General features: G+C 38.7%; 1 protein-coding gene and 1 non-coding gene across 8 annotated transcripts in view; one reads left to right on the top strand and one right to left on the bottom strand.

The window, feature by feature from the left end:
• The first annotated feature begins 1,561 nt into the window (after positions 1 to 1,561).
• SUCO (SUN domain containing ossification factor) overlaps positions 1,562 to 24,998 on the top strand; it is an 88,341-nt gene continuing 64,904 nt past the window's right edge. For 2 of the 7 annotated variants that reach the window (XR_005724988.1, XR_005724987.1), the window contains exons 1-2: positions 1,562 to 2,051; positions 23,612 to 23,720. Coding sequence is in view for 5 of the 7 variants with exons in the window: in XM_040263482.1 (XP_040119416.1) it covers positions 1,990 to 2,051; positions 23,612 to 23,720 (171 nt within the window). In the remaining 2 variants the exon portion in view is untranslated. The remainder of the gene's footprint in view (positions 2,052 to 23,611; positions 23,721 to 24,998) is intronic. The other 5 variants (XM_040263486.1, XM_040263484.1, XM_040263482.1 and 2 more) reach the window with 4 other exon arrangements.
• TRNAG-GCC lies at positions 14,413 to 14,484 on the bottom strand. The gene has a single exon. It is a non-coding gene; the product is annotated as a tRNA-Gly (tRNA).

Genomic DNA, 24,998 nt, shown 5'->3' with positions numbered 1-24,998 from the left:
CTTTAATAACACTTGCTTTGACCATTGGACAAATCGGACAGTTGGGCTCTCCATTCTCCCATTTGTCTGGATGCTTTCTGGAGAAGGTAGTTCCGAGTTTCTGATACCCAAGACAAAAAGGGAAACACCACTGAGTTATATTTCTTATTTTATAAAAGAAAATAAGCGACTCGGTAGTGACTAACTTCCCTGGTAATGTCAAGAGTCTGAAACAAATGTATCACCAGGGATAGAAGAAGGAACACGTTAGGCCAGAGACCAGATGTCTTCTTCCCAGATGAGAAGCTAATGCCTTTTCCCCTATACAATCTACAAGAAGAGAGCTACGTTAAGAGGCGCTTGGGAAGAAGCTGCTGCTGCTGCTAAGTCGCTTCAGTCGGGTCTGACTCTGTGCGACCCCATAGACGGCAGCCCACCAGGCTCCGCCATCACTGGGACTCTACAGGCAAGAACACTGGAGTGGGTTGCCATTTCCTTCTCCAATGCATGAAAGTGAAAAGCGAAAGCGAAGTCGCTCAGTCATGTCCGACTCCTAGAGACCCCATGGACTGCAGCCTCCCAGGCTCCTCCGTCCATGGGATTTTCCAGGCAAGAGTACTGGAGTGGGGTGCCATTGCCTTCTCCGGAGTGGTTAAGAATTGCGGACTTTCAGGCAGACGGTCCCTAATCTAGCTTCTGAGAGATCTTTAGAAGTCTCAGGGGCATAAAAATCTCGGGTGGGTACATTGCTCGTTTTACAGATTGAGAAGGAGTCACTTTTTGGTATCAGACGGTAACGAAAGACGTGTGAAGGCGACCAATTTCCCCGCTTTCGGTGAACCCCAGAACTTTAAACTCCCCCAGCAGGAGCCGCAGTTTTCCTTTCTGGCCCCACCATAGCAAACCAAAGCACGAATCCGAAAGAATAGAGATGAATCGAGCCGATTCCAACAGAGGAATCCAGCCGGCTGCGAAATTCTCCCTGAGGCGGAAAAGATGAGAACGTTGTCCCACTCCAACCAATCAGGTTAGAGGAAATCTTGGCGCACACACCCCCCCTTCCCGCCAGCCAATCAGCATCTAGTTCGATGGGCCCGGCCCCCTGACACAGGGAAACTCCTTTTAAATTTTACTAGTATAGCTTCCCCCTTCCCCCGCCACCGTCATTCTAGGCCTTTCCACAAATTGCGGTCAAAAAAGGAAAACTGCCTGTAACACTTCCAAAGCTGGTCAGTCTTGCGGTGAGAAGCGAAACCACAGATCTCTTAAAACAGTGATACTAAGAGGGACAGGGACAGGGAAACGAGAGTTCTGGAGAGAAAACTACAACTCCCAAGGGCCTTTGCGCGGAATATGCGCGCCCCGAGCAAGGGGGCGGACCAGCGTAGGAAGGAGGCTGAGGGTCACGAGGCTGCTCTAGGACTTCCTGAAGTGGGCGGGACTTGAGGTGGGCGGGGCGGTGGCCACCTCGGCTCTCCGGCTTTGTGTCCTCCTCCCTTGGCGTCAGCCGCCAGAGACGTCGGAGGGGGCGTGGCTGACGCGGAGGCTGGTGGGGGTGCGAGCGCCGCGGGACGTGGGTGACGCGTCTCCTTCCAGCTCAGCGGTGTGTGAGGTGTCGCGGTTCCGCTGGCGATTGGCTGTTGAGAGGCGAGTGCGCAGCGGCCGTTGGTCGCCGGCAGCACGGAGCGAGAGCCGGGGCGGGCGGGGGGGATATGGGGCGGCAGCGGAGGTGGCGGCTGGAGAAGGCGGGCGCGGACGAGCCGGCGGCCGCGGCAGCAGCGGCGCTCCCCGGAGTCGTCCTGTGAAGCGCCCGGGTCGGCGCCGCCGTGGGCCCCTGGGAGAGGGCAGCCAGCGCGCGAGCCGCTCAGGAGCCGGTCCTCCAGCGCCGCAGCCCTTCGGACTCTCGGTCCCATCCTCACTCTCCAGCTCCGGCTCCTCCATCTTGGCCTCGGCAGTGGCAGCTGCAGGGAGGATGTGCCGCCTTCTGGCAGGGGGAAGAAGGAGGAGAAGATGAAGAAGTACCGGCGGGCCTTGGCCCTGGTCTCCTGCCTCTCTCTATGTTCCCTGGTCTGGTGAGTAGCCGCGACCATACGGGAGTTTCCCGTAAGGGGAGACGGGGCAGGGAGCGGCCCAGGTCACACCCCCAAATTATCCTGGCTTTTGGGGTGCGGGTCTCCGAGGCGCCTATGAAGCAACAAACACATTATTCCGTGACTTCCCGGCGGACTGGCTTGGCAGCACTCTCTATGGAGGTTTTCATGGTGCATTTTGGAATTTACAGTCTTAAGTGGCAGAGGAAGGGCCTGGGTGCCTTTGTACCCAGTTACCCTGGCCCTTGGCGATGGAGGGGTGTTTGGGTAGTGTTCAGATAGAGACTGGCTAAGTTGTTCGGGCTTAGTACCAGCCACTTGGTTTCATGGTGTGCGAAGGGCAGAAATCTTGTCGGATGTGGCGTGTTCCCGACAGGCGATTTTAAAAACGTGACTCGTGAAGGTGAGATGTACAAGCAGTAATTCTGGCCCTTTTCTCGCGTGGTCTTTGCCTCGGATACTCTTGGGTTGCTGCTGTTGGAAACTTTGGGGGGCGTTATGTAGCCCTTTTTCAAGGGGTAGATGATAAACTGTTAAGTAGAGTGTCTTAGGTGTAGTGTGTACGGGGGTTTCTGACAGTGTGCCTTGGATAATGTCCCTTAGTAGTGGAAGGATAAGCCCTGCATTTTGAAGGCGGGAAGAGTGCTTTGTCTATAAGTTTATGTATGGAGTTTCTGTTAATCCCTGGCACATTTGGGTTTTTGGGGAGGAGCAGAGAAAGCCAGCTTATCAATCAAAGGATCGTTACCATTGCACTTGAAAAATCCCTTCTGTACTCCGAGGGGATTTCTTCAGAGCTGTGTGATGTTTGCTGATTGAACAGATGCTTCTTCGGTCAAAGTGATTTGCTGTTACATTAAAATCTAGGTAAACTAAGTTTCTTGTTTAGCTTATTTCTGCAAAACAATATTTTTCTTTTTCATTAATGTGGGATGTCTAACGGATTCCAAAGACACTGAAGTTGTACCAGAAAATAATAGATAAATAAGAAAATACTTGCCTGGCTGAAGAATTTTGAGTGGTAGGTTGGTAGACGTTTTAGAGAACAAGAAATTTGACCTTTTTGACATTTACTCTCAACCCTTTAGTAAGACCAGTGTTACCTCACCTTAATACTTATCAGCATCACGTTGAGTACAAAAAGTGCTTGTAGGAAGTGAGTACACTCATCTCATTTTAAATTTAAATTTATATGTGAGAGAGGGAAACCTTGTATTCATAACCATTTCTTTCTATTGGCTGTTTAGTTGTAGGTTATGTATCTTTTCTCTTTCTCCCTGATCTTGCCCATCTTTAGACCATGTTATTATTATTCATTACTTTCTGAAATGGTTTAAGGCAAAGAGGTTACACTTTTCATTCACATTTAAAATACACCAGGATCTCTGATTTTTTTTCTTTTTTAAGTTGAAATATACCCAAGTGAAGAGGAACTAAAAAGCCTCTTGATGAAAGTGAAAGAGGAGAGTGCAAAAGTTGGCTTAAAGCTCAACATTCAGAAAACGAAGATCATGGCATCTGGTCCCATCACTTCACGGGAAATAGATAGGGAAACAGTGAAAACAGTGTCAGACTTTATTTTTCTGGGTTCCAAAATCACTGCAGATGGTGACTGCAGCCATGAAATTAAAAGACCCTTACTCCTTGGAAGAAAAGTTATGACCAACCTAGATGGCATATTCAAAAGCAGAGACGTTACTTTGCCAACAAAGGTCTGTCTAGTCAAGGCTGTAGTTTTTCCAGTAGTCATATATGGATGTGAGAGTTGGACTGTGAAGAAAGCTGAGTGCCCAAGAATTGATGCTTTTGAATTGTGTTGTTGGAGAAGACTCTCGAGAGTCCCTTGGACTGCAAGGAGATCCAACCAGTCCATTTTGAAGGCGATCAGCCCTGGGTGTTCTTTGGAAGGAATGATACTAAACCTGAAGCTCCAGTACTTTGGCCACCTCATGCGAAGAGTTGACTTACTGGAAAAGACTCTGATGCTGGGAGGGATTGGGGGCAGGAGGAGAAAGGGACGACAGAGGATGAGATGGCTGGATGGCATCATCGACTTGATGGACGCGAGTTTGAGTGAACTCCAGGAGTTGGTGATGGACCGGGAGGTCTGGCGTGCTGCGAGTCATGGGGTCGCAAAGAGTTGGACATGACTGAGCGACTGGACTGAACTGACGGACGTATAACATTGTGTAAATTTCAGTTGTAGAACATATTGATTTGATGCATTTATATATTGTAACATGACTACCATTGTTGGAGTAGTTAAGCACCTCTATCATGTTACGTAGCCATTCCTTCTGGTGCTGGGAATAGTTAAGGTCTAGTCTCAGCAACTTGGTAATTATCATAAAATAGTGTTGTTTATACTAACTATACAGGGGTCTTCAAGACTAACTTATCTACCAGTTCCAAGTTTCTACCCTTAAATGGAATTGAAAAAAATTTAATTGGTTGGTGGCAGTGAAATCAAGCATTTCAGTGTAGTTTTAAAAATCATTTCTGGATTAAATTAACTGTGCTTCTATTACTTTGTTTAATTTCTGGCTGTCTTTTGCTGAAGCTAATCTCAGAATGGTTTCTCAACTTGATTCATTAGAAATAGTGATGAGCTCATGATTTGTTGTTCAGTTGCTCAGTCGTGTTTGATTCTTTGCGACCCCATGGACTGCCAGCACATCAGGCTTCTGTGCTTCACTGTCTCCTGGAATTTGCTCAGACTCATGTCCATTGAGTCGATGATGCCATGACCTGTTAGGGGAAAAGAAATCAGTTGGCCTATTGAAAATAATAGTCATAAAGTTCTGTAAAGTTTGTTGATAATTCACAATGAAAAATAGATGTTGAGGGTTTAAGTAATGCAAAATTTAAGAAGTTTTTGTTTAAGAGACAATTGGGTTAGTTTGTTTTGAGATTTGTTTGCACTGCCAAATTCAGAGAGATTTTAATTGCTCTCTACTGAAGTGGTGGGAAGGCATTAAAGTAGAATATTAAGGCTTGAGAATATTTTGGAAGGGTCATGATGAGATCAGGAAGAAGAGTGGTGTATGGTGTGATTGGTAAAGAGACTTTTCTTCCTTGGGAAATTGGAATAATGAAATTAAGTCACTGACTCACCTGGCGATCTGGTCCTTGCTACAGTCTGCTCTGTTAGGTCATTTCTCAATATCTCCATTCTCCCTTAGCCTAATGCCATTTTAGGGTTCAGCAGGTTTGGCAAAAGAGTCATTTTTGTCTTTGTCATTCGTAAAGTGTTCCAAGATTTTGTGATTCATTTCTAAGTTGTATCATTTTGTAGATTTTTGCGTGCCATATGTTTATACTACAACACTCCAGTTTCTAAATTTCCAGCCTCCTCATCCTACCAGTATTATTGCATTTTGTAACCACCTCACTTATATTGTCACATATTTACAGATCTTGATTATGTCTCCCCTCTCCTTTTGTCTTTCCAGCCTGGAGTCCTAACCTTAGATTACTTTCATAGAAGACCCATCCAATCTTTATTATTCATTCTGGTTGCTGTTTTTTTTCTTTTTTTCATACTTTTATGTGATTATCAAGTAGCACAGTATTTTAGGCATAAATGTACTATAGCTAACAGCAAGAATAATTATGATAGCTATTATTTATTGTTAGCTACCTCTTTGCCAAACCTGTGGTGTGTACTTTGTACATTTTAGCACCTTTAATCTTCAGCACCTTTAATCTTCACAACAACACTATGTGCATATGATAAATTAATTTTACATTTTACAGTTGAGGAAGTAGAGAAGTAACTTGGCTAAGGCAAAGCAGCTATTAAGCCCTGAAGCTTGGATTTGAACCTAGGCTGCCTGATTCATAGGATCCTGATTGCTGTAATCCTTTTGATTATGGGCCAGAAAGCCTATATTGTAGTTATGGCTCCATCACTTAGTAGATCTGTGTCCTTGGACATGTTTTGTGGTGTTTTCGAATCTTATTTCTTATATCCTAAAAGTGGGAAAACTAATTCATTCACAGCCCACAGGGTTTTAGGATGATAATACAAGAAAGAATATATATGATAGATCTTTGTAACATAGTAAGGGTACATTATCTATATATTTCACCATAAACTCATTCAACGAAGGTTTTTTGCATGCTCATTATGTACCAGATGTTGTTACTGTTATTGAAAACCTGAAAATAGGGTGACCAACTTATCCTGGTTTTAGCAGTAAAATCCCCAAGTCCCAGGAGTCCTTTGTGTTAGTTTTCTATTGCTGCTGTAACAAGTTACCAAAAATTTAGTGACTTAAAACAACATACATTTATTATCAGTTTTGTGGGTCAAAAGTCCAAAATAAGTCTTAACTGGGCTAAAGTCAAGGTGTCAGCAGGCCTGGTTCCTTGAGACTCTAAGGGGAAGAATCTACTTCTTGAATTTTTCAGCTTCTTGGGGCTGCTTGCATTCTGTTGATCGCCATTCAAAAAAGGAAAACAAAAAACAAAAAACACTTGCCTTAAGTGGTAGACATTCAGATTTTTTTGTGTCCTCCCCTCATCAGAAATTAAAAGATGCTTACTCCTTGGAAGGAAAGTGATGACCAACCTAGATAGCATATTCAAAAGCAGAGACATTACTTTGTCAACAAAGGTCCGCCTAGTCAAGGCTATGGTTGTTCCAGTGGTCATGTATGGATGTGAGAGTTGGACTATAAAGAAAGCTGAGTGCCGAAGAATTGATGCTTTTGAACTGTGGTGTTGGAGAAGACTCTTGACAGTCAAAGGAGATCAGTCCTGGAATTTCTTTGGAAGGATTGATGTCGAAGCTGAAACTTCCATACTTTGGCCACCTGATGCGAAGAGCTGACTCATTGGAAAAGACCCTGATGCTGGGAAAGATTGAGGGCAGGAGGAGAAGGGGACGACAGAGGATGAGATGGTTGGACGGCATGACCGACTCAATGGACATGGGTTTGGCTGGACTCCAGGAGTTGGTGATGGACAGGAAGGCCTGGCGTGCTTCGATTGATGGGGTAGCAAAGAGTTGGACACAACTGAGCATCTGAACTGAACTCATCAGAAAAACATTGTGTATGTAGCTTTATTATGTACTTAATTGTTTATAAGATTTATACATGTGCAAATATGGTATTAGTATATTTATATACTAATCACAGTGTACATAATAAGTGACACAAATTAGGTGATTAAGAAAAGTGAGAAAGAAAATAATCTAATACTTTGTTAACAGACTTTTCGTTCTTATTTGCTGCTAAGTCACTTCAGTTGTGTCCGACTCTGTGCGACCCCATAGACAGCAGCCCACCAGGCTCCCTGTCCCTGGGATTCTCCAGGCAAGAACACTGGAGTGGGTTGCCATTTCCTTCTCCAATGCATGAAAGTGAAAAGTGAAAGTGAAGTCACTCAGTCGTGTCCGACTCTTGGCGACCCCATGGACTGCAGCCTACCAGGGTCCTCCATCCATGGCATTTTTCAGGCAGGAGTACTGGAGTGTTCTTATTTAAAAAGTAATAATTTGGTGAGAGGTGTGTAATTGACTAGATTATTTTACATCATAATGGGGATGAATAATGGCTTGTTCTTAGCCCTGGCATTTCGTTGTTGGCTTATGCTTCCCTTATTGTTATCTTTGTGGGAATTTTTTTCAGAGCCACTTCTCTGTGTTGTGAGAGTCAGTTTAGCTAAAACTTAATAAGTTAATCCCTGAATCTGCTTCATTGGGCACACGTAAATGATATTGTATCACAATATGCTGGAAGTAAAATATATTTTATGGTTTACTGTTTATGGAACTTTCATTCTTTCCTTGACTTTCAGCCTGTATAGTCTCTGCTGTTATGACTGGCTGACCTTTAGATGGAGTGTGAATCCTTATATTAATCTTGGTAAAGCTAAATAAATGAAAAGTTAACTTTTTTAAAGAGTATTTTTAGGTTCATAGCAAGATTGAGCATAAGGTACAGAGATTACCTTTAATACTTGATCTCTGCCTCCACCACATGCAAAAATTCTTCCATTATCAGCATCTCCCACAGAGTGGTTTAGTTTATTTAAGACTAAAAAAATCTATTTTTTTCTTTTTGCACCAAAAAGGATCATCTTGGAGGAGCTCATATTTAGAGCTAATGAGAGAGGAGCCTGACATTTAAACGATTCTCATACATTTGACAGATAGTTACCAAAAATAGTTCAAAAGGTCTTTAGGAACTCGAAGGGAAGACTTTGTATTCTATAATAGATATGGTCTATCTCTAGCTGTGTGTCCTGGGACAAGTTACCTCTGTGAGCTTCAGTTCTCATCCACAAAATGGTTTGAGAATGGTGAAGTGGCAGTCACACTAGGGGAGAGTTGATAGATAACCTAATTCAGGGTAATCAGTTTTGTTGGCCTTTTTGGCCTTAGTATTAATAGTAATTTTTCTGAGGATATGTCACCTAGTTTTCATTGATTTAAGAGGTTTATTTCTTGGTTTGTAATTTTGTCTCTGTACCGTTTATTTTGTGTTTTCTCTGACAATTTTGTTGGTTTCTTGCTCATTTGTTAATATGCCTAAATGAGCAGAAAAATAAGAAACTTGATTTCTTTTTTTGCTTATATTTTTATAAGCAGTTTCTCCCCACAACCCCAACCCCCCTTTTAAAGATAATGATTAGAAATTTCCTTGGGGGAAAATTTTTTCCTTGAAAATTCTCAACTCTATCTTTGATCTGGAGATTTTTTTCCCTATGTTTTGTTTCTATAACTTTTTAAAGACTTTAAATCTGCTTCTTTTCTGAATCAAATAATATTCAACATAAGTAAAATAATAAAATAACCCTTTTTCTCCAAATCATTTGATGACTTTAAAAAAAGTCTGTGTTGTTCTGGGAATGTATTGTTCAGCATGGCGAGTGTACAAAATGATAGTATATTGTATGTTTGAAAGTTGCTAAGAGAGTAGATCTAAAGAATTCTCATCACAAAAAAAAGCATTTGTACTAGTGATGGTGGATGTCAGCTAAACTTTGGTGGCAATCGTATTGCAGTAAATACTAATATTGAATCATATTGTACATTTGAAACCAATGTAATGTTATATGTCAATTATATCTCAGTAGAAAAAATTAAATACTTTCTTATGGAACTTTATGTGAGTTTGGGAAGAAAGTTTATTTTTAGTCTGGGATATACATTCCATAGACAATGTCTGGTACTTAAAAGAGGTCTTGGGTTGTTAAAAACAGTGTCAGATCCCTTCAGACAAATGAGATGAAACCAGATTGCCTAAATAGGAAAAAGTCTGTGAAAGAAGGTGTATGATGTCTTTGTGTAAAAGCTGAACACGTGTCTTCAGTAAAAAATGATAAATAATTTACTTATAATATCCTTTGGAATTATTTTTTAAAGAACTGGATGTATTTCAAAATAGCCTCTTTAGATTATTAAACATTCGGGGATGTATTGGAATAGATGCAAGTAGTAGACAGTAAGAAATGTCTTGGCAGACATTGAAAAAAACAAGAGATGTCAGCTCCAAACTTAACCTTTGGATGTTGGCTATTTCTTTCTTCAACTGTTCATGAACTCTTTTAAGTATTCTTTCACTTTTCTCAACAATCTGAATATAGAAATGAATCTACATGTATACCTAATAGTCTAGTGCTTTTTATTGAAAGGAAAGAGATGTTTACTAAAAATTTAAGTGCTGTATTATTCTCTCAAGTCATCTTTATGTAGAAACATTTGTGTATTTGAAATACGTTAGTGAGAAACTAAATACTCTTTGTTGGAAACATGTACATGTTGCAGCTGGTACTTCAGTGCCCGGTGTATGTTCTCCTCTTTTGTTTTCAAGGCTGTATTTTAAGTAGTTTCAGAAAATAAAATTGTACATGTCTCAAGGGAATGAAAATTGCTTTTAAGTATTTGCAGTATGTCAGTCCTTTGGTATACATTTGTTTCATAAATGCTGAGTTTTTTGAAAGAAAATTTGATTTTATTTTTAGGACTTTGTTTTTTTAATGACTCAGTTAAAAATTATTTTATATTTTTCGTAAAAGTAACACTTTGTTAGAAAATGTTTTGTAGCATTGACATAGCTCGTAAATACTAAGTTTATGTTGTATTTCTTATTATGGAGTATCTGAAATCAGTAACAGGAGCAAATGTGTAAAGTGCTTAAAACAGTGCTTTGCTCTTAGTAAGCCTTGTTAGGTAAGTTCTTATTATTCACTCAGTCTGGATACTTTGGCAGAAGTTGGATCCTAGGCTGAGGTATCAGAGTTCAGAAACAGGAATCCATATGTTTGTTCAAAATATTATTTGGTGGCCAACAATATATTGGGTGTGGTGGGGGTTGCTGAAGAAGCAGGAGACTTGAGCTCTGCCCTGAGGAGTATACAAGTTGATGTCAGAATATACAAAGATACTGGTGTAGTGAAAATGGCAGGAAACCAAGTTAGACTTGATTGTAATCCTTTCTTTCCTGTATTAACAGTGAACCTTTTGGGTACTTATTTTTGTTCTAAGTGCTTTATACACACTAACTCATTTTGACTTTATTAAACTGTTTTTGAGGTAGTCACATTTTAAAGAGACTAAGAAAGGCACAGAAAAATTAACCAACTTGCCAAAATTATCAGTAAGCAATGAACTGGAATTTAAGTAGCCTTTGAATCTGAGCCTGTGCTCTTAACCACTACCCTGTGCTACCTTCGGCTGATAGGTGGCCTTAGGCAAGTTTCTCTACCTTTTCTTTGTCAGTTTTCTTATCAAAAAATGAGGTTGACTGGATTGACTCAATGAGGAATGAATATTGGAATTATTCATTCATGAAGCTTTAAAAAAAAAAAAAGCCTAAGCCACTTACCTTGTAGGTTTGCTAAGTTTGGAATATTCTTTTGTGTGTTCCAGTAGTTACTACTAAATTAAATGAATTCTGAGATTTTTCTTTTGCACTGTTAACATTCTAAGATACCTGATTTGAGCATTAGTGAACAGTACAAAAAGCTGAGTTGGTTAGAAGGTGCTTGAAGAGAAAAACTGGAGAGGAGTTGTCAGGTAAGACTTGGTTTTAAGAGAAATGATGTCTGTGGTTCATAAAACTTTGCTTCTGTGGAATACAGGCGCTTCACAGACTGAAACATATACTGGAGCTGCTAATATGAATAGTGGCCTTTTCCTAGTTTGCATGTGTGTGTGTGTTTCTGCTTGCCTGCCTGCAGTGGGCAGACAGTACTTAATTGTCAGGAGAAATGAGAAAGAGTTACGGGTAAAGGAGACAGTGTACTGGATACGGGTGGAAATGATAGTAAGCAGACAAACCTGAGTAGGAAATAAAGTCATTCCTTGGTATTTGTGGGAGATTGCTTCCAGCACCCCACCTCGATGTTTAAGTCTGCTTTGTAAAATCGCATAGTCACTTTGCCCTCTGTATAAATGGATTTGGAACATCTCCAAATGTTTTCTGGAGATTATGATGGGTTTTGCATATTAAACCAAGGAGTTAGGCAGTGAAGATCCAGCAAGAGAAGTGGTGTTTGGAGACTATTATTTTGACATCTTTGTACTAGATATTTTTCAGAGAAGAACAGCTGGAGGGATGAATACTAAATGAAAAGCAATTGGAATAGTTGAAGTTTGTCTTAACAAGGACTTCACTTGGCAGCAGAAATGAAGAGGGTGTGTTGAACAGAGGTTTTGAGCAAGTCAATGATAGGTTTGGTGATAGGTTGGCAGGTTGGCAATGCAGTAGAAACAGCATTGGGCTGTGATTGAAAGGAACTGGGTTTTGGTTTGCCTCTGACCAGCTCTTGGTCTTTGACGTTGCCTTTCTGTCATCTATCTCAGTGTTTAAAGATGTTTACTGAGGCTTCTGTTTGCTGTGTTCTATGCAGGATTCTGGTGGACAAAACAAAGTAGCTGCTTTCTGACGATGGTTGAGAAAATAAATTCTAGGGTCTAAAATTAGGAATCTGAAATAAAGTTCAGAGAGGAGTGAACTTTTTTCTTTTAACTTGGGCAACTAGAGGAATTGGAGGTGTTAAAAAAGAATTAGAAGAGTTGCAAAGAGTTTTAAAAGAGAAGGAGCTTTTGGTTCAGTTGAGTAGAATATCCTGGTGGAGACGTTGTATGAGTGAAAGTTGCTCAGTTGTGTCTGACTCTTTGCAGGCCCATGGACGATATAGTCCATGGAATTCTCCAGGCCAGAATACTACAGTGGGTAGCCTTTACCTTCTCCAGGGGATCTTCCCAACCCGGGGATTGAACTCAGGTCTCCTGCAGTGCAGGTGGATTCTTTACCAGCTGAGCCACAAAGGAAGCTACAAGGGAGACTTTATATAGGCACTTAAATGCAGACTTCAGTAAAGATGACACTTTGGCTGGAGCTGTTTTTGTAGAGGGGATCATTTAGGAAACAGATCTTTTGACTGAACATGGAGTTGCTGCAGATACTTAGAACAAAGAAAGGTGACAAGCAAACTAAGGCTCTGAAGAGAAGGAAGAAACTAGGGAAAGAAGTTTAATGAGGTCAGAAATAGAAAAGTCTCAGATAGCCTGAGAAGCTTGAAAATTGAGAAAAGGACCTTGTTTTCAAAAGAGAGTGGTGATTGATAAACTTTTGTGAGTGGAAATAGAAAATATTTGGAGAGTGGTAGGTGTGAGTTCATACACATTTGTTTGGCAGCCAGAAGGAATGTAAGAGGTTGGAGTAGCCTCCTGTATGCTTCAAATTATCCAACCCATTTCCATCTGAGGTTGATTGAATCCAAAGATGCTGAGGGCCTCCTGCAAGGGATGTGAGCATCCATGGATTTTGGCATATAAAGAGGGTTGTAGAACCAAGAGACCTAGAAACAACTGTTTTCACTACTTTGGAATTCGATAAATCAAAGACGATGAGAAGGACAGCAGCTGATAGCAACTGCTGCAATTTGAGTGCATATTCTCTGCCAGACTAAGCATTACAGAAATAGATTCAAGGGAAGAGGTTTGATAGACAGAGTGCCTGAAGAACTGTGGATGGAGGTTCATGACATTGTACAGGAGGCAGTGATCAAAACCATCCCCAAGAAAAAGAAATGCAAAAAGGCAAAGTGGTTGTCTGAGGAGGTCTTACAAATAGCTGAGAAAAGAGAAGCAAAAGCCAAAGGAGAAAAAGAAAGATATACCCATTTGAATGCAGAGTTCCAAAGAATAGTGAGGAGAGATAAGAAAGCCTGCCTCAGCAATCAATGCAAAAAATAGAGGAAAACAATAGAATGGCAAAGACTAGAGATCTCTTCAAGAAAATTAGAGATACCAAGGGAACATTTCATGCAAAGATGGGCTCAATAAAGAACAGAAATGATATGGATCTAACAGAAGCAGAAGGTATTAAGAAGAGGTGGCAAGGATACACAGAACTATACAAAAAAGATCTTCATGACCCAGATAACCACAATGGTGTGATCACTCACCTAGAAGCAGACATCCTGGAGTGCGAAGTCAAGTGAGCCTTGGGAAGCATCATTACAAACAAAGCTAGTGGAGGTTACGGAATTCCAGTTGAGCTATTTCAAATCCTAAAAGATGCTGCTGTGAAAGTGCTGTGCTCAATATGCCAGCAAATCTGGAAAACTCAGAAGTGGCCACAGGATTGGAAAATGTCAGTTTTCATTCCAATCACCAAGAAAGACAATACCAAAGAATGTTCAAACTACTACATAGTTGCACACATCTCATGCTAGAAGAGTAACGCTCAGAATTCTCAAAGCCAGGCTTCAACAGTACGTGAACTGAGAACTTTCAGATGTTCAAGCTGGATTTAGAAAAGGCAGAGGAACCAGAGATCAAATTGCCAACATCCGCTGGATCATAGAAAAACCAAGAGAATTCCAGAAAAATATCTGCGTCTGCTTCATTGACTACGCTAAAGCCTTTTACTGTGGAGCATGAGAAACTGTGGAAAATTCTTCAAGAGGTGGAAATACCAGACCAACTTAGCTGTCTCCTGAGAAATCTGTATGGAGGTCAAGAAGCAACAGTTAAAACCGGATATGGAACAATGGATTTGTTCCAGATTGGGAAAGGAGTATACGTCAAGGCTGTATATTGTCACCCTGCTTATTTATTTTTTTTAATTTTTATTTATTTATTTATTTATTATTTTACTTTACAATTCTGTATTGGTTTTGGCATACATTGACATGAATCCACCATGGGTGTCACCCTGTTTATTTAACTTATATGCAGAATAGAAAGTGAAAATGAAGTTGCTCAGTCGTGTCTGACTCTTTGCGACCCCATGGACTATAGCCCACAAGGCTCCTCAGTCCATGGAATTTTCCAGGCAAGAGTACTGGAGTGGGTTGCCATTTCCTTCTCCAGGGGATCTTCCCAACCCAGGGATCGAACCTGGGTCTCCCACATGGCAGGCAGACGCTTTACCATCTGAGCCACCAGGGAAGCAGAAGACATCATGTAAAATTCTGGGCTGGATGAAGCACAAGCTGGAATCAAGATTGCCAGGAGAAATATCAATAACCTCAGATATGTAGATGACACCACTTAATGGCAGAAAGCAAAGAGGAACTGAAGAGTCTCTTGATGAAAATGAAAGAGGAAAGTGAAAACGCTGGCATAAACTCAACATTCAAAAAATGAAGATCATGGCATCCAGTCCCATCACTTAATGGCAAATAGATGGGCAAATTTATTTTTTCGGGCTCCAAAAATCACTTCAAATGGTGACTGTAGCCATGAAAATAAAAGACGCTTGCTTCTTGGAAGAAAAGCTATAACCAACCTAGACAGCATATTAAAAAGCAGAGACATTGCTTTGTCGGCAAGAGTCCATCTAGTGAAAGCTATTGTTTTTCCATTAGTTGTGTATGCATGTGAGAGTTGGACTATGAAGAAAGCTGAGTGCTGAAGAATTGATGGCTTTTGAATTGTGGTGTTGGAGAAGACTCTTGAGAGTCCCTTGGACTGCAAGATCAAACCAGTCAGTCAATTCCAAAGGAAATCGGTCCTGAATATTCATTGGAAGGACTGATGCTGAAGCTCCATTAGGACTTTGGCCACCTGGTGTGAAGAACTGACTCATTAGAAAAGACCCTGATGCTGGGAAAGATTGAAGGGAGGAGGAGAAGGGTCGACAAAGGATGAGATGGTTGGATGGCATGACCAACTCAGTGGATGTGAGTTTGAGTAAGCTCTGGGAGTTGGTGATGGACTGGGAAGCCTGGTGTGCTACAGTCCATGAGGTTGCAAAGAGTCGGACACAACTGAGTAGCTGAAGTCAAGGACTGCACGTGCATTATTTCATTTTCCTGTTGTACAGTGTTTATATTGAGACTTACAGCTTTTGTAATTAGTTTGTCCAAGAGAATGCACATAATAAAAGGGGGAACCCAGGATGTAAGAGTTGGTTTATAAAGGCTGAGCACCAAAGAATCGATGCTTTTGAATTGTGGTGCTAGAGAAGACTCTTGAGTCCCCAGGACTGCAAGGATATCAAGCCAGTAAATCCTAAAGGAAATTAACCCTGGATATGCCTTGGAAGGACTATTGCTAAAGCTCCAATACTTTGGCTACCTGATGCGAAGAGCTGACTCTTTGGAAAAGACCGTGATGCTGGAAAAGACTGAAAGAAAAGAAGTGGGTGGCAGAGGATGAGATGGTTAGATAGCATCACCATTTCAATGGACATGAATTTGAACAAACTCTGGTAAATAGTAAAGGACAGGGAAGCCTGGAGTGCTGCAGTCCATGGGGTCACAGAGAGTTGGACAGGCCTTAGTGACTGAACAACAACAAGTTTTGACTCTAAAGTCCATGCCCTAGCCACTACACTACAAAACTTTGTCTCTTGGAGCTGGTATCTAAATCAAGGGGTAAACATTGCCCCCCCTTTATGATAGTTCTTATATTTGTATCTGCAGTAACTAGTCTTAATAACATGATCAGTTCTTAAGAGAATGGATTCATGTTATTTTCTCACCTTTCTTTTCATTTGTCTGTTGACTAGAGAATATGACATGGGAAATGTAGCAGGACAGAAAGATGATAGGCTTCGGAGAGATCTAGATTGGTTGAGTGACTTTTGACCAATTAACTTCTGAGGTTAATTTTCTTTATTTGTAAAAGTTAATATTTTAATGTAAACAGCTTGACATGTTAAAGAGAGACTGTGTTCTCTTCTAGAGACATCAGATACTTAGGATTGGATTGGTCATACTCAGTTTATGCTACATTCTTTATCAGTTCAGTCGCTCAGTCGTGTCGGACTTTTGCGACACCATGAATCGCAACACGCCAGGCCTCCCTGTCCATCACCAACTCCCGGAGTTCACTCAGGCTCATGTCCATCGAGTCGGTGATGCCATCCAGACATCTCATCCTCTGTCGTCCCCTTTTCCTCCTGCCCCCAATCCCTCCCAGCATAGGTCCCCCTTTTTCCCTCCACTTTACATCATTACTCTTTTATATTCTATCTTCATTTTCGCTTCTATCTCCCCCATGTTGGGCATTTACCCTGGAGTATATTTGATGTGTTTTTCCAGTTAATCTTCATGTATTTACTTAGATTTCTGATTTCTTCCAAAAATAATGTTTTGTTTATATGTTTTAAAATTTGCGTAAATGGTATAATGCTATTAATCTCATTCTTTTTCCTATTTCCTTCTACCTAACACTTAAAAAAAAAAAAACAAAAACACTAACTTGTTTTAGTTACTGGAATCACCGTTATGTGAATTCTGAGTAGTGTGACAGATGCCTCAGGAAGGGCTGATGTCATTTATTCACTGAGTATTTATTGACCCCTTTGCATGTATGCTGCTTCTAAAGAGAGACTTTATACCAACAAATGCATTTGGGAGTATTCTGTTCCATTTGCTTATCTTTTGCTGTCCTAATACTATAGACTAATTAGAGTGGTTTTGCGATAAATCTTAATTATCTGGCAAGGTGAACCACTTGCCTTTGCTTTTTTTGTTAATGTAGTTATTCTTAGATCAGTTTTTCCATATTTAGAACATCCTTCAGGATTTTTTCTCTAGGATTTTCTTAAAAAAATTTTTTTTAGTTTATATTGGAGTATATAGTAAATTTACAGTGTTGTGTCAGTTGCAGGCATACAGCAGAGTGATTCTTATACATATACATATATCTATTCTTTCTCATTTTCTTTTCCCACATAGATTATTACAGTGTATTGAGTAGAGTTCCCTGTGCTATATGGTAAGGATCCTTCAGGTATTTTGATAAGAGTTATATTGGAGTGCTGAATTAGTTCGGGGAGAACTGCTGTCTTTGCTTTGCTGTCAGCAGCACTCCATCCGTGAACATACTAGATCTTCAGTTGTCTCTTCACTTTATGGTCTATTAGAGTGAACATTTTTTCCTCTGTAAATGGTTGTGTAGTTTTTAAGGTTAATTTCTAAATTATTTTAAAAAATTGTTACTGCTAATGGTTTATTTTCTATCTTGTTATTGCTGGGGAGGAAAATATTGACTTTTTGCTTATTTTTTAAATTGAAATAATTTACATAGAGCTAAGTGCATATGTTGTCAACTGTATAGTTGGATCAGTTTTGACAAATGCATACATCTGTGTAACCCACACCCATCAAGATGCAGAGCATTTCTACCACTCCAGAATGTTTTCTCATGTCACATTCTACAGAATTCCCTGAAGCAACTGGAGATTCGATTTCTATCACCATGGATTAGTTTTGCTACTTCTGGAAACCTATTTAAATAGAATTAATACAGTATTTATTCTTGTGTCTGACTTCTTTCACTCAGTGTAATGTTTCCAAGATTTATCCGCCTTATTTCATTCATTTGTAATTCATTCCTTTTGATTGTGAGAACTAGTATAATACATTGTATGAATATACTACAGTTTATTTATATTCTCCTGTTGTTGAGCATCTGGACAACTTTCAGGTTTTGGCTATTAGGAGTAAAAGCTGTTGTGGGCATTTTTGTACACATAGTTTTCATTTCTCTTAAGTATGTAAAAGTGGAATTGCAAGTACTGAAACAGATGGATATCCTATGCTTCCGGAGATGGTACCCTGAGAAAGACACATTGCTTATGAAGGATTCCAGCTAGGAATATGTGACCTGAATCTGGTCATGATGAAACATAAGACAGACCTCAAAAAAACGACCATGGTATTTAAAAATAAAAGGATTATGTCCTTCAGAAGTGTCAGTACCATATAAGATAAAGGCCAAGAACTGTTCCAGGTTAAAGGAGGCTAAGGACACAGGACCTGGTCTTAGACTTGATTCTGTGCTTGGGGTTGAGGAGGGGAGGGGGAATGCAGAAAGGACACCTCTGGGGACATAGATTATTGTGGCAGTGGAACATTTACTCAGATTGTTAATTGTAGTGTGGTTGTGTAAGAAAATATCCTTTTTTCTGAGGAAACACCTACAGAGATACTTTGAGATAGATTGCATGGAGTGGGGAAAGAGAGAGGGCCATGAACTTGCTGTGAGAATGGCAAATGATGGGACAAATGGGTCACAGCAGGTAGAGAGGGTTTGCAGTTGTCCTTTGTACTATGTTGGCATTTCTTCTGAAAGCTTGAAATTATTTCCAAATAAAAAGTAGGGGGAAAAAAGATTGGGATTTCCTTTTCTCTAGATAAGGTGTTGATTAATCTACTCAAAATTTTTAAATTATTGTCAGTGAATTCCAATTTTAGTATACTTTGTCCCAATTTTGTTATTTTTCTAGAAACATCCATGTCTTCTGAGTTTTCAAATATTTTAGTATATATAGCTGTTAATATTTTATAATTAAAAAAATATGTCTTGCCTGTGGTTATTTCATGCTTTTAGAACATATTTTGTTAATTCATATCACCAACTCTCCTTTACCAGTTTTTCCAGAGGTTTGTCTTTTTAATATTTTCCTTGAAGAACCAACTTTTGGTTTTAATCTTTTGGTTTGGTTTTTCTTTCAGTGATTTCTGTCCTTAAGAGTCCTTTTTTCCTTAGATTTAAACTGTCCTTTATCTTCTTGAGTTGAAAGAGTAGTTCTTTTGTATTCAATTTGTCTCCAGATGGGCTCAGAAGGATAGTTTTCCTGCTGCTGTTTTACCTGCATTCTACCTACCAGTTTTGACCTGTGGTCTTCTGCTCTAGTATTTTGTAATGTGCCCTATATTTTCCTCTTTAATAAAAAAATTATTCTGCTTTATAATTTAGTTTACAGGTTTTAGAAGATGGTTAGCTTTTGTATCCTAAATGACACTCAAATGCAAATTTTACAAGACTTTTAATTACATCTACTCTAAAAGTTAATACCTTTCCATATGAATGGTGAATCCATGCCACATTAGCGGGGTGGTGGTGGAGGGGGGTGACAACAAGACACAAGTGTCCTCTTGTTTTCCAGATTCTATGTTTTGTGTTTGTGTGAGGGGGTGGTGGATGGGTGGTTGAGTTGGGGAGGTGGTGGTAGTGGTCAAGGCAGGAGATGGGGCTGATGGGAAGAGGAATGAAAAGTGATTGAATTTTGTTTCTGCTGTGTGCTACAAAACAGTTCCCCTAAGAACCCTCGTTAGTAAGTATTTGTTAAACACCTGATGTTTGCAGGTTTTGGCTATATGGGGAGGGGCTAAAGTAGTTAGGGATATGAAATTGATTCTCAAAGAGTTTAAGTGTAAGAGGATATACTTGGCTCAGGATAGATTTAATCAATAGTAATAGAGTCTGAGGGGAGAGTGTCAGGGGCTCCATTTATCTTGCTTGTTGTGGTTTCTGGTGCTGAATTTCTAAAAAATTTTGAAAGTAATTTCATCAGGCTTGGGGTTTTCACAGTACAGTTTTTGAAAGTTTCTTCAGTAGTATGGAATCAGATCCATTTAGTCATGCAGCAAAGTGCCCTCAGCTATTTTAATGTGACCCAGTGATTCTTAATGATGGGGCATGCATATCTAATTCACCTGGGAGAACTTGTTGACAGTAAAGACTGTATTGTAGAGATTCATTCTTCTTCAGTGTAGTTGGTGTGGGTTTGTGTTATTTCATTTTACTTTGGTGATTTAAAATTTCTTGACAGTTCCTAGTTGGTGATCATTTTTATCTATTTTAGGCTTTTTTCTTATACACAAAATTAAGGATATCTTTGCAGGTCTGTCTGTAATTAGCATCTGTCTTTATATAGGGACTGATATATTAGAGGTAAACAGTGATACTATTGATAAAGCTATAGGGTAGCTTTATCAATAGGGTAGATACGCTAATAATGTAGGACACACTAATGTCAGGTGTACTAGGGTTCTTCAGAGAAATAGAACCCACTTTATATGTAAAATGAGATGTTGAGTCACACGATTATGGAATCTGAGAAATTCTACTGTCTTAAAGCTGGAGACTGAGGAAACCCAGTGGTATAATTCAGATCAAGTCTGAACACCTATTAACCAGTGAAGCAGAAGATATAATCCCAGTAAAAAGGCTAGAGAACATGAGATGCCACAGCTCAGATAGTGAGGCAGGGGAAGAAAGGGCAAATTCTTCTGATCAGTCCCTTAAAGGATTAGATGATGCCCACTTATATCGGGGAGGACAGTCTACTGAGTCCACTGATTCATATCTTGTTGTTCGGTTGCCAAGTTGTGTCTGACTCTTTGCAACCTCATGGACTGCAGATTCCGATGCTAGTCTCACTCAAAAAGCTCCTAACTTTGGATAATGGAATTTGATTATGTGATAGTAAAAATAAGTCTCATGAGATTTAATGTCTTTTGGCTGTCTTCACACTAACTGTGAATATTAGGATTTATATATACATATGCACATGCAGAATTACTGATGATAAAACTAGTATATGCTCGTAGTAGAAATTTAGAAAGTATAGAAAAGAATAACGAAAATAAGGGGGTATAATCACCAAAATTCTAACATCCATAGTTTTGAATATCTGAAACTTTTTGCTGTCCCAAATATGTGTATATATACACTGACAAGTACAGCTACAAACACCAATGTGAGAAACAATGCAAAAGTCTGTCAATAAGGAAATATTTAATAAATAATGATATATCTATATGACAATTTGAATAAGTAATATATTTTTATGGCTCAAAATTCAAAGGACTTAGGGTATTAAAAAGTGAAAAATATCCATCTATCCAGTCACTCAGTTTTCCACCCTGGAGGCAACCAAGATGGTGCTTTTTTTCCCTTTTGTTTTTAATTCTTTCAGAGAAATTTATGCATGTACAGATGCCTTTAGTACACATGTGCACACATAGAAGCATACTATATGTATATGTTATTTTGTACTTTGCTCTTTTATTTGATTTTAATTTTTATCAAAATGATGTAACAAAAAGATAGCTCTACAAGGATTTTTGTTTTATTTGCTTTTGCAAAGAAGTCAGTCCTTCATCCCTCTTTCCTCATTTTTCCTTTTCAAGGAAACCACTTTGATCTTTTAGCTGATGAATTTTGTTTACTTCTTTGTCTCTAAAATAATTGTTTTAATGTCAATTTTAGGTATGTTACTGTAAATGATCAGATTCTCCTGGTAATGTAGTCAGTCATAATTTGGATTAGATCAGTATTCATTACTATAAATGATACAACTGAGCCATGTAGTAAAACATGATTACTTTTTCTTTTTCTGTTTTACTTTTCCATTTTCATGGGGCTAATATATGACTTGTGTTTTCTTATTTTTCTCTTTAATTACAAATTATCTGCTAGTTACGTAGATCTGTTATTGAGATTTTCAGAGACTCCTCTAAGTTGTGCTGTTAATTCCGTCCTCCAAAAGAAGACTCTTCCAGAGCTTCTGATGACTTCCAGTTTAGTTTCAGTCGCCCTCTGTGTACGTACAGCTGTCATCCACGGAATTCTCTTTGCAGTCACCCTGGGAATTCCCTTTTGCTCTTTCATCTCACTGCTATATTGTTGTAATTATTGTGATTTCTTAGATGTCTAATTTCCCCACATTAAAATCTTCTTGACTACTCTGTTTATATAAACTTTAGAGTCAGTTTGTCTTAATTTTTTTAAAGCTTTATTTTTTGCAACTTCCATATAACTTTGAATTGTGTAAAGCTTTTTTTTTCAACTTAAATAATATCAATTTCAAATATTTTTACAATTAAGAACACAGAACACGTATGTGTATTTGTGTAGAACATTTCTCGCTAAGTTTATCTTTGGTATTTTATTGTTTCTATTATAAATGGGGACTTTTCTTCTGTTAACTCTTATAACTGGTGGCGATGATTTGAGTAGAGTATCTGCTGATTTCTTTCTTAATTTTATATCTGCTGCTACTGCTAAGTCGCTTCAGTCGTGTCCGACTCTGTGCGACCCCATAGACGGCTGTCCACCAGGCTTCCCCATCCCTGGGATTCTCCAGGGAAGAATACTGGAGTGGGTTGCCATTTCCTTCTCCAGTGCATGAAAGTGAAAAGTGAAGTCGCTCAGTCATGTCTTGACTCTTAGCGACCCCATGAACTGCAGCCTACCAGCCTCTTCAGTGGGATTTTCCAGGCAAGAGTACTGGAGTGGGTTAGGAATATTATTTTATACCCAAGCCTTCTTTTAACACTTTTTAGCTTTCCAACCATATAAACTCATCTGCAGTTATTGGTAATTTTACTGTATCCTTTCCTGTTTTTATACTGCCTTTGTCCTCATATTATGTAATACTAGTGATAATGGACATTCTTGTCTTGTTTCAGATCTAAATAGGGATATTTTGGTTTCTTCACTGATTATGATAGTGACTCTTAGGCTTATGTGTTATGCATGTACTATGTATTCCCCATGTTAAATATCTACGTATTACTATTTTATTGACTTTTAAAATCTGGATGGCTGCATAAATTTATCAGATGTCCTTTGGTGATAATGAGATTTCTTTTCCTTGATATTTTTGCATAGCAAAGTAAATATATTCTAAACCACTTTGGAATATCAGAGCTAAACTCTGCTTGACCATAACAGTGGTGTGTTGCATCTTGGGTATGTTAATGGAGATTTTTTCTTTTTTATTTTCTTCAGAACTTTTGTATCTGATTTCATATGTATTATTAACCTATAGTATTTATATATATGTACTGTTTCCATTAATTTTTGATATCATTGTTTTGTTCCCTATAAAATAATTTGGAAGCTTTACTTCTATACTTTGAAATAGTTTAGGTAGCTTTAGCATTATCTGTTCTTAAATATTTGGTAGAATTTAGAATATCAATGGCATCTGGTGCTTTTGAGGTTAGCTGTTTGTCAACTTTCTCTGTTCCTTCTGTGATAATTGTCTGGTACTCTTATTATTGTGAAGTATTTCCTGTTTTACCTTTGTGAGATTAATGATGTCTTACTTGGAGTGCTGATAACACTTTATATTCTTCTTAGGGTATTAAATAAAAAACCTTTGTCTTATGTACATTTGTCTTCATCATTAAATTGTCAAATTGTCAAGAACATTAGGATAAGAACCATCTGTTTGTCTCTTGCCTCAAGTTCTAGTTCATAGTATGGACTATGTTGATTTAACAACCTTACTTTTTTTTTTTTGATGGTGACGGTCAATGTTTTACAGGCTTCCCAGTTGGCATGTGTGTTGTAAAGAGAGTTCTTCAGCTTCATCGTATTACTCTCAAGATGACAATTGTGCACTAGAAAATGAAGATGTACAATCCCAGAAAAAGGTACCTTAAATAAAGATGAAGTTGTAATTTGTGTATTAGCTTTCTGTCTTCTCAAAACATTTGGAGTAAAAATATTTCAAAAATACTGTGACATTATTTTTGATGGAGATTTGTAATTTTCTTTGCTATACTTTGAGGAGTTACTTAGGTAATTCTGAAATTAACCTAAATATTTATTTATTTATTCTTATTGCTTGTATTATAAGGAGAAAAATAGTACCTGTTCAGAGAACTGAAAACTAGGACTTTCTTTTTAATACTTAACTACTTAAAGTGTCTCTAAAGAAACCTGAGTCTTATAAATTAAAAACTATTAGAAATGAGAATTATAGGTAGAATCTGAAATGATTGGCTATGTACTTTGTTTCATATAATTGGGTAGAGTGAATAGACGGAGGCAAAAAAATCTGATGGTCTCTAAATAGTTTATTATCATTTTAAATGGTAAAAGGTGATTATTGACTTCAGCTAGATTTGGCTCCCCCTCACTCCCCCCTGAAAATCAACGTACTTATTTTAAGTTAGAGGAATAATTTATACACATTGTAAGATATTCATCTTTGTATCCCCTTCCCATCCCCAAAGGAACCAAAATTTGCTGTTTCTTATTAAAACACTCAGAGCATTGTCTTTGGGTATAGGTACATCATAGCTCACAAATTAATGTTTTAATTTTTAGTAAAATGCCATAAATATTGCACAAGTTGACTTCCCCTCTTCCCCAGCAATATCTTGTGGATACCTTTGTATGTTACTGTATTATTTTGAATAGCTACATTTTTATTCCATTATATGGATATGTTAAATTTATTTAAGCACTTTTTTGATTGAGAGGCTCTCAGCTGTGTTTATACATGCATGTTTGTGTCTGCATTTGTGTGTGTGTGTATGCATAAACTTTTAATTATATGCTTGAGTGTTTTCTTTTTTTGGCATGATGTTTAGAATGGATTTAAATTTCTGAGTTATACAGGATCTGTTTCAAGGATAGATCAGTTAAAATTTTGAAGACTCTTGCTGGATACCTCTCCAAAAGTATAATTGTATGCGTCTATGCACAATCTGTAAGACTTAAAGCTAATCTCTTCTTTGATGAGAAATAAGACTTAAATGTTGTTAAGAATGAATTTAAGCAAAGTGTTAAGGAAGGGGAAATAGACTTTCTTTCAGTAAACATTTGGTTACCTATTATGTTCTTTACAGGGTTAGAATATGATGGATATGAACTTTGCTTTTATGAAACTTATATGCCAGGATATACATTTAAAGACAATATAT

This window comes from Oryx dammah, unplaced genomic scaffold, assembly GCF_014754425.2.
Source record: "Oryx dammah isolate SB20612 unplaced genomic scaffold, SCBI_Odam_1.1 HiC_scaffold_21, whole genome shotgun sequence".
NCBI lineage: Eukaryota > Metazoa > Chordata > Mammalia > Artiodactyla > Bovidae > Oryx > Oryx dammah.
The sequence above is the reverse complement of the archived record's forward strand: the minus strand, read 5'-3'. Positions and strand labels throughout refer to the sequence as shown.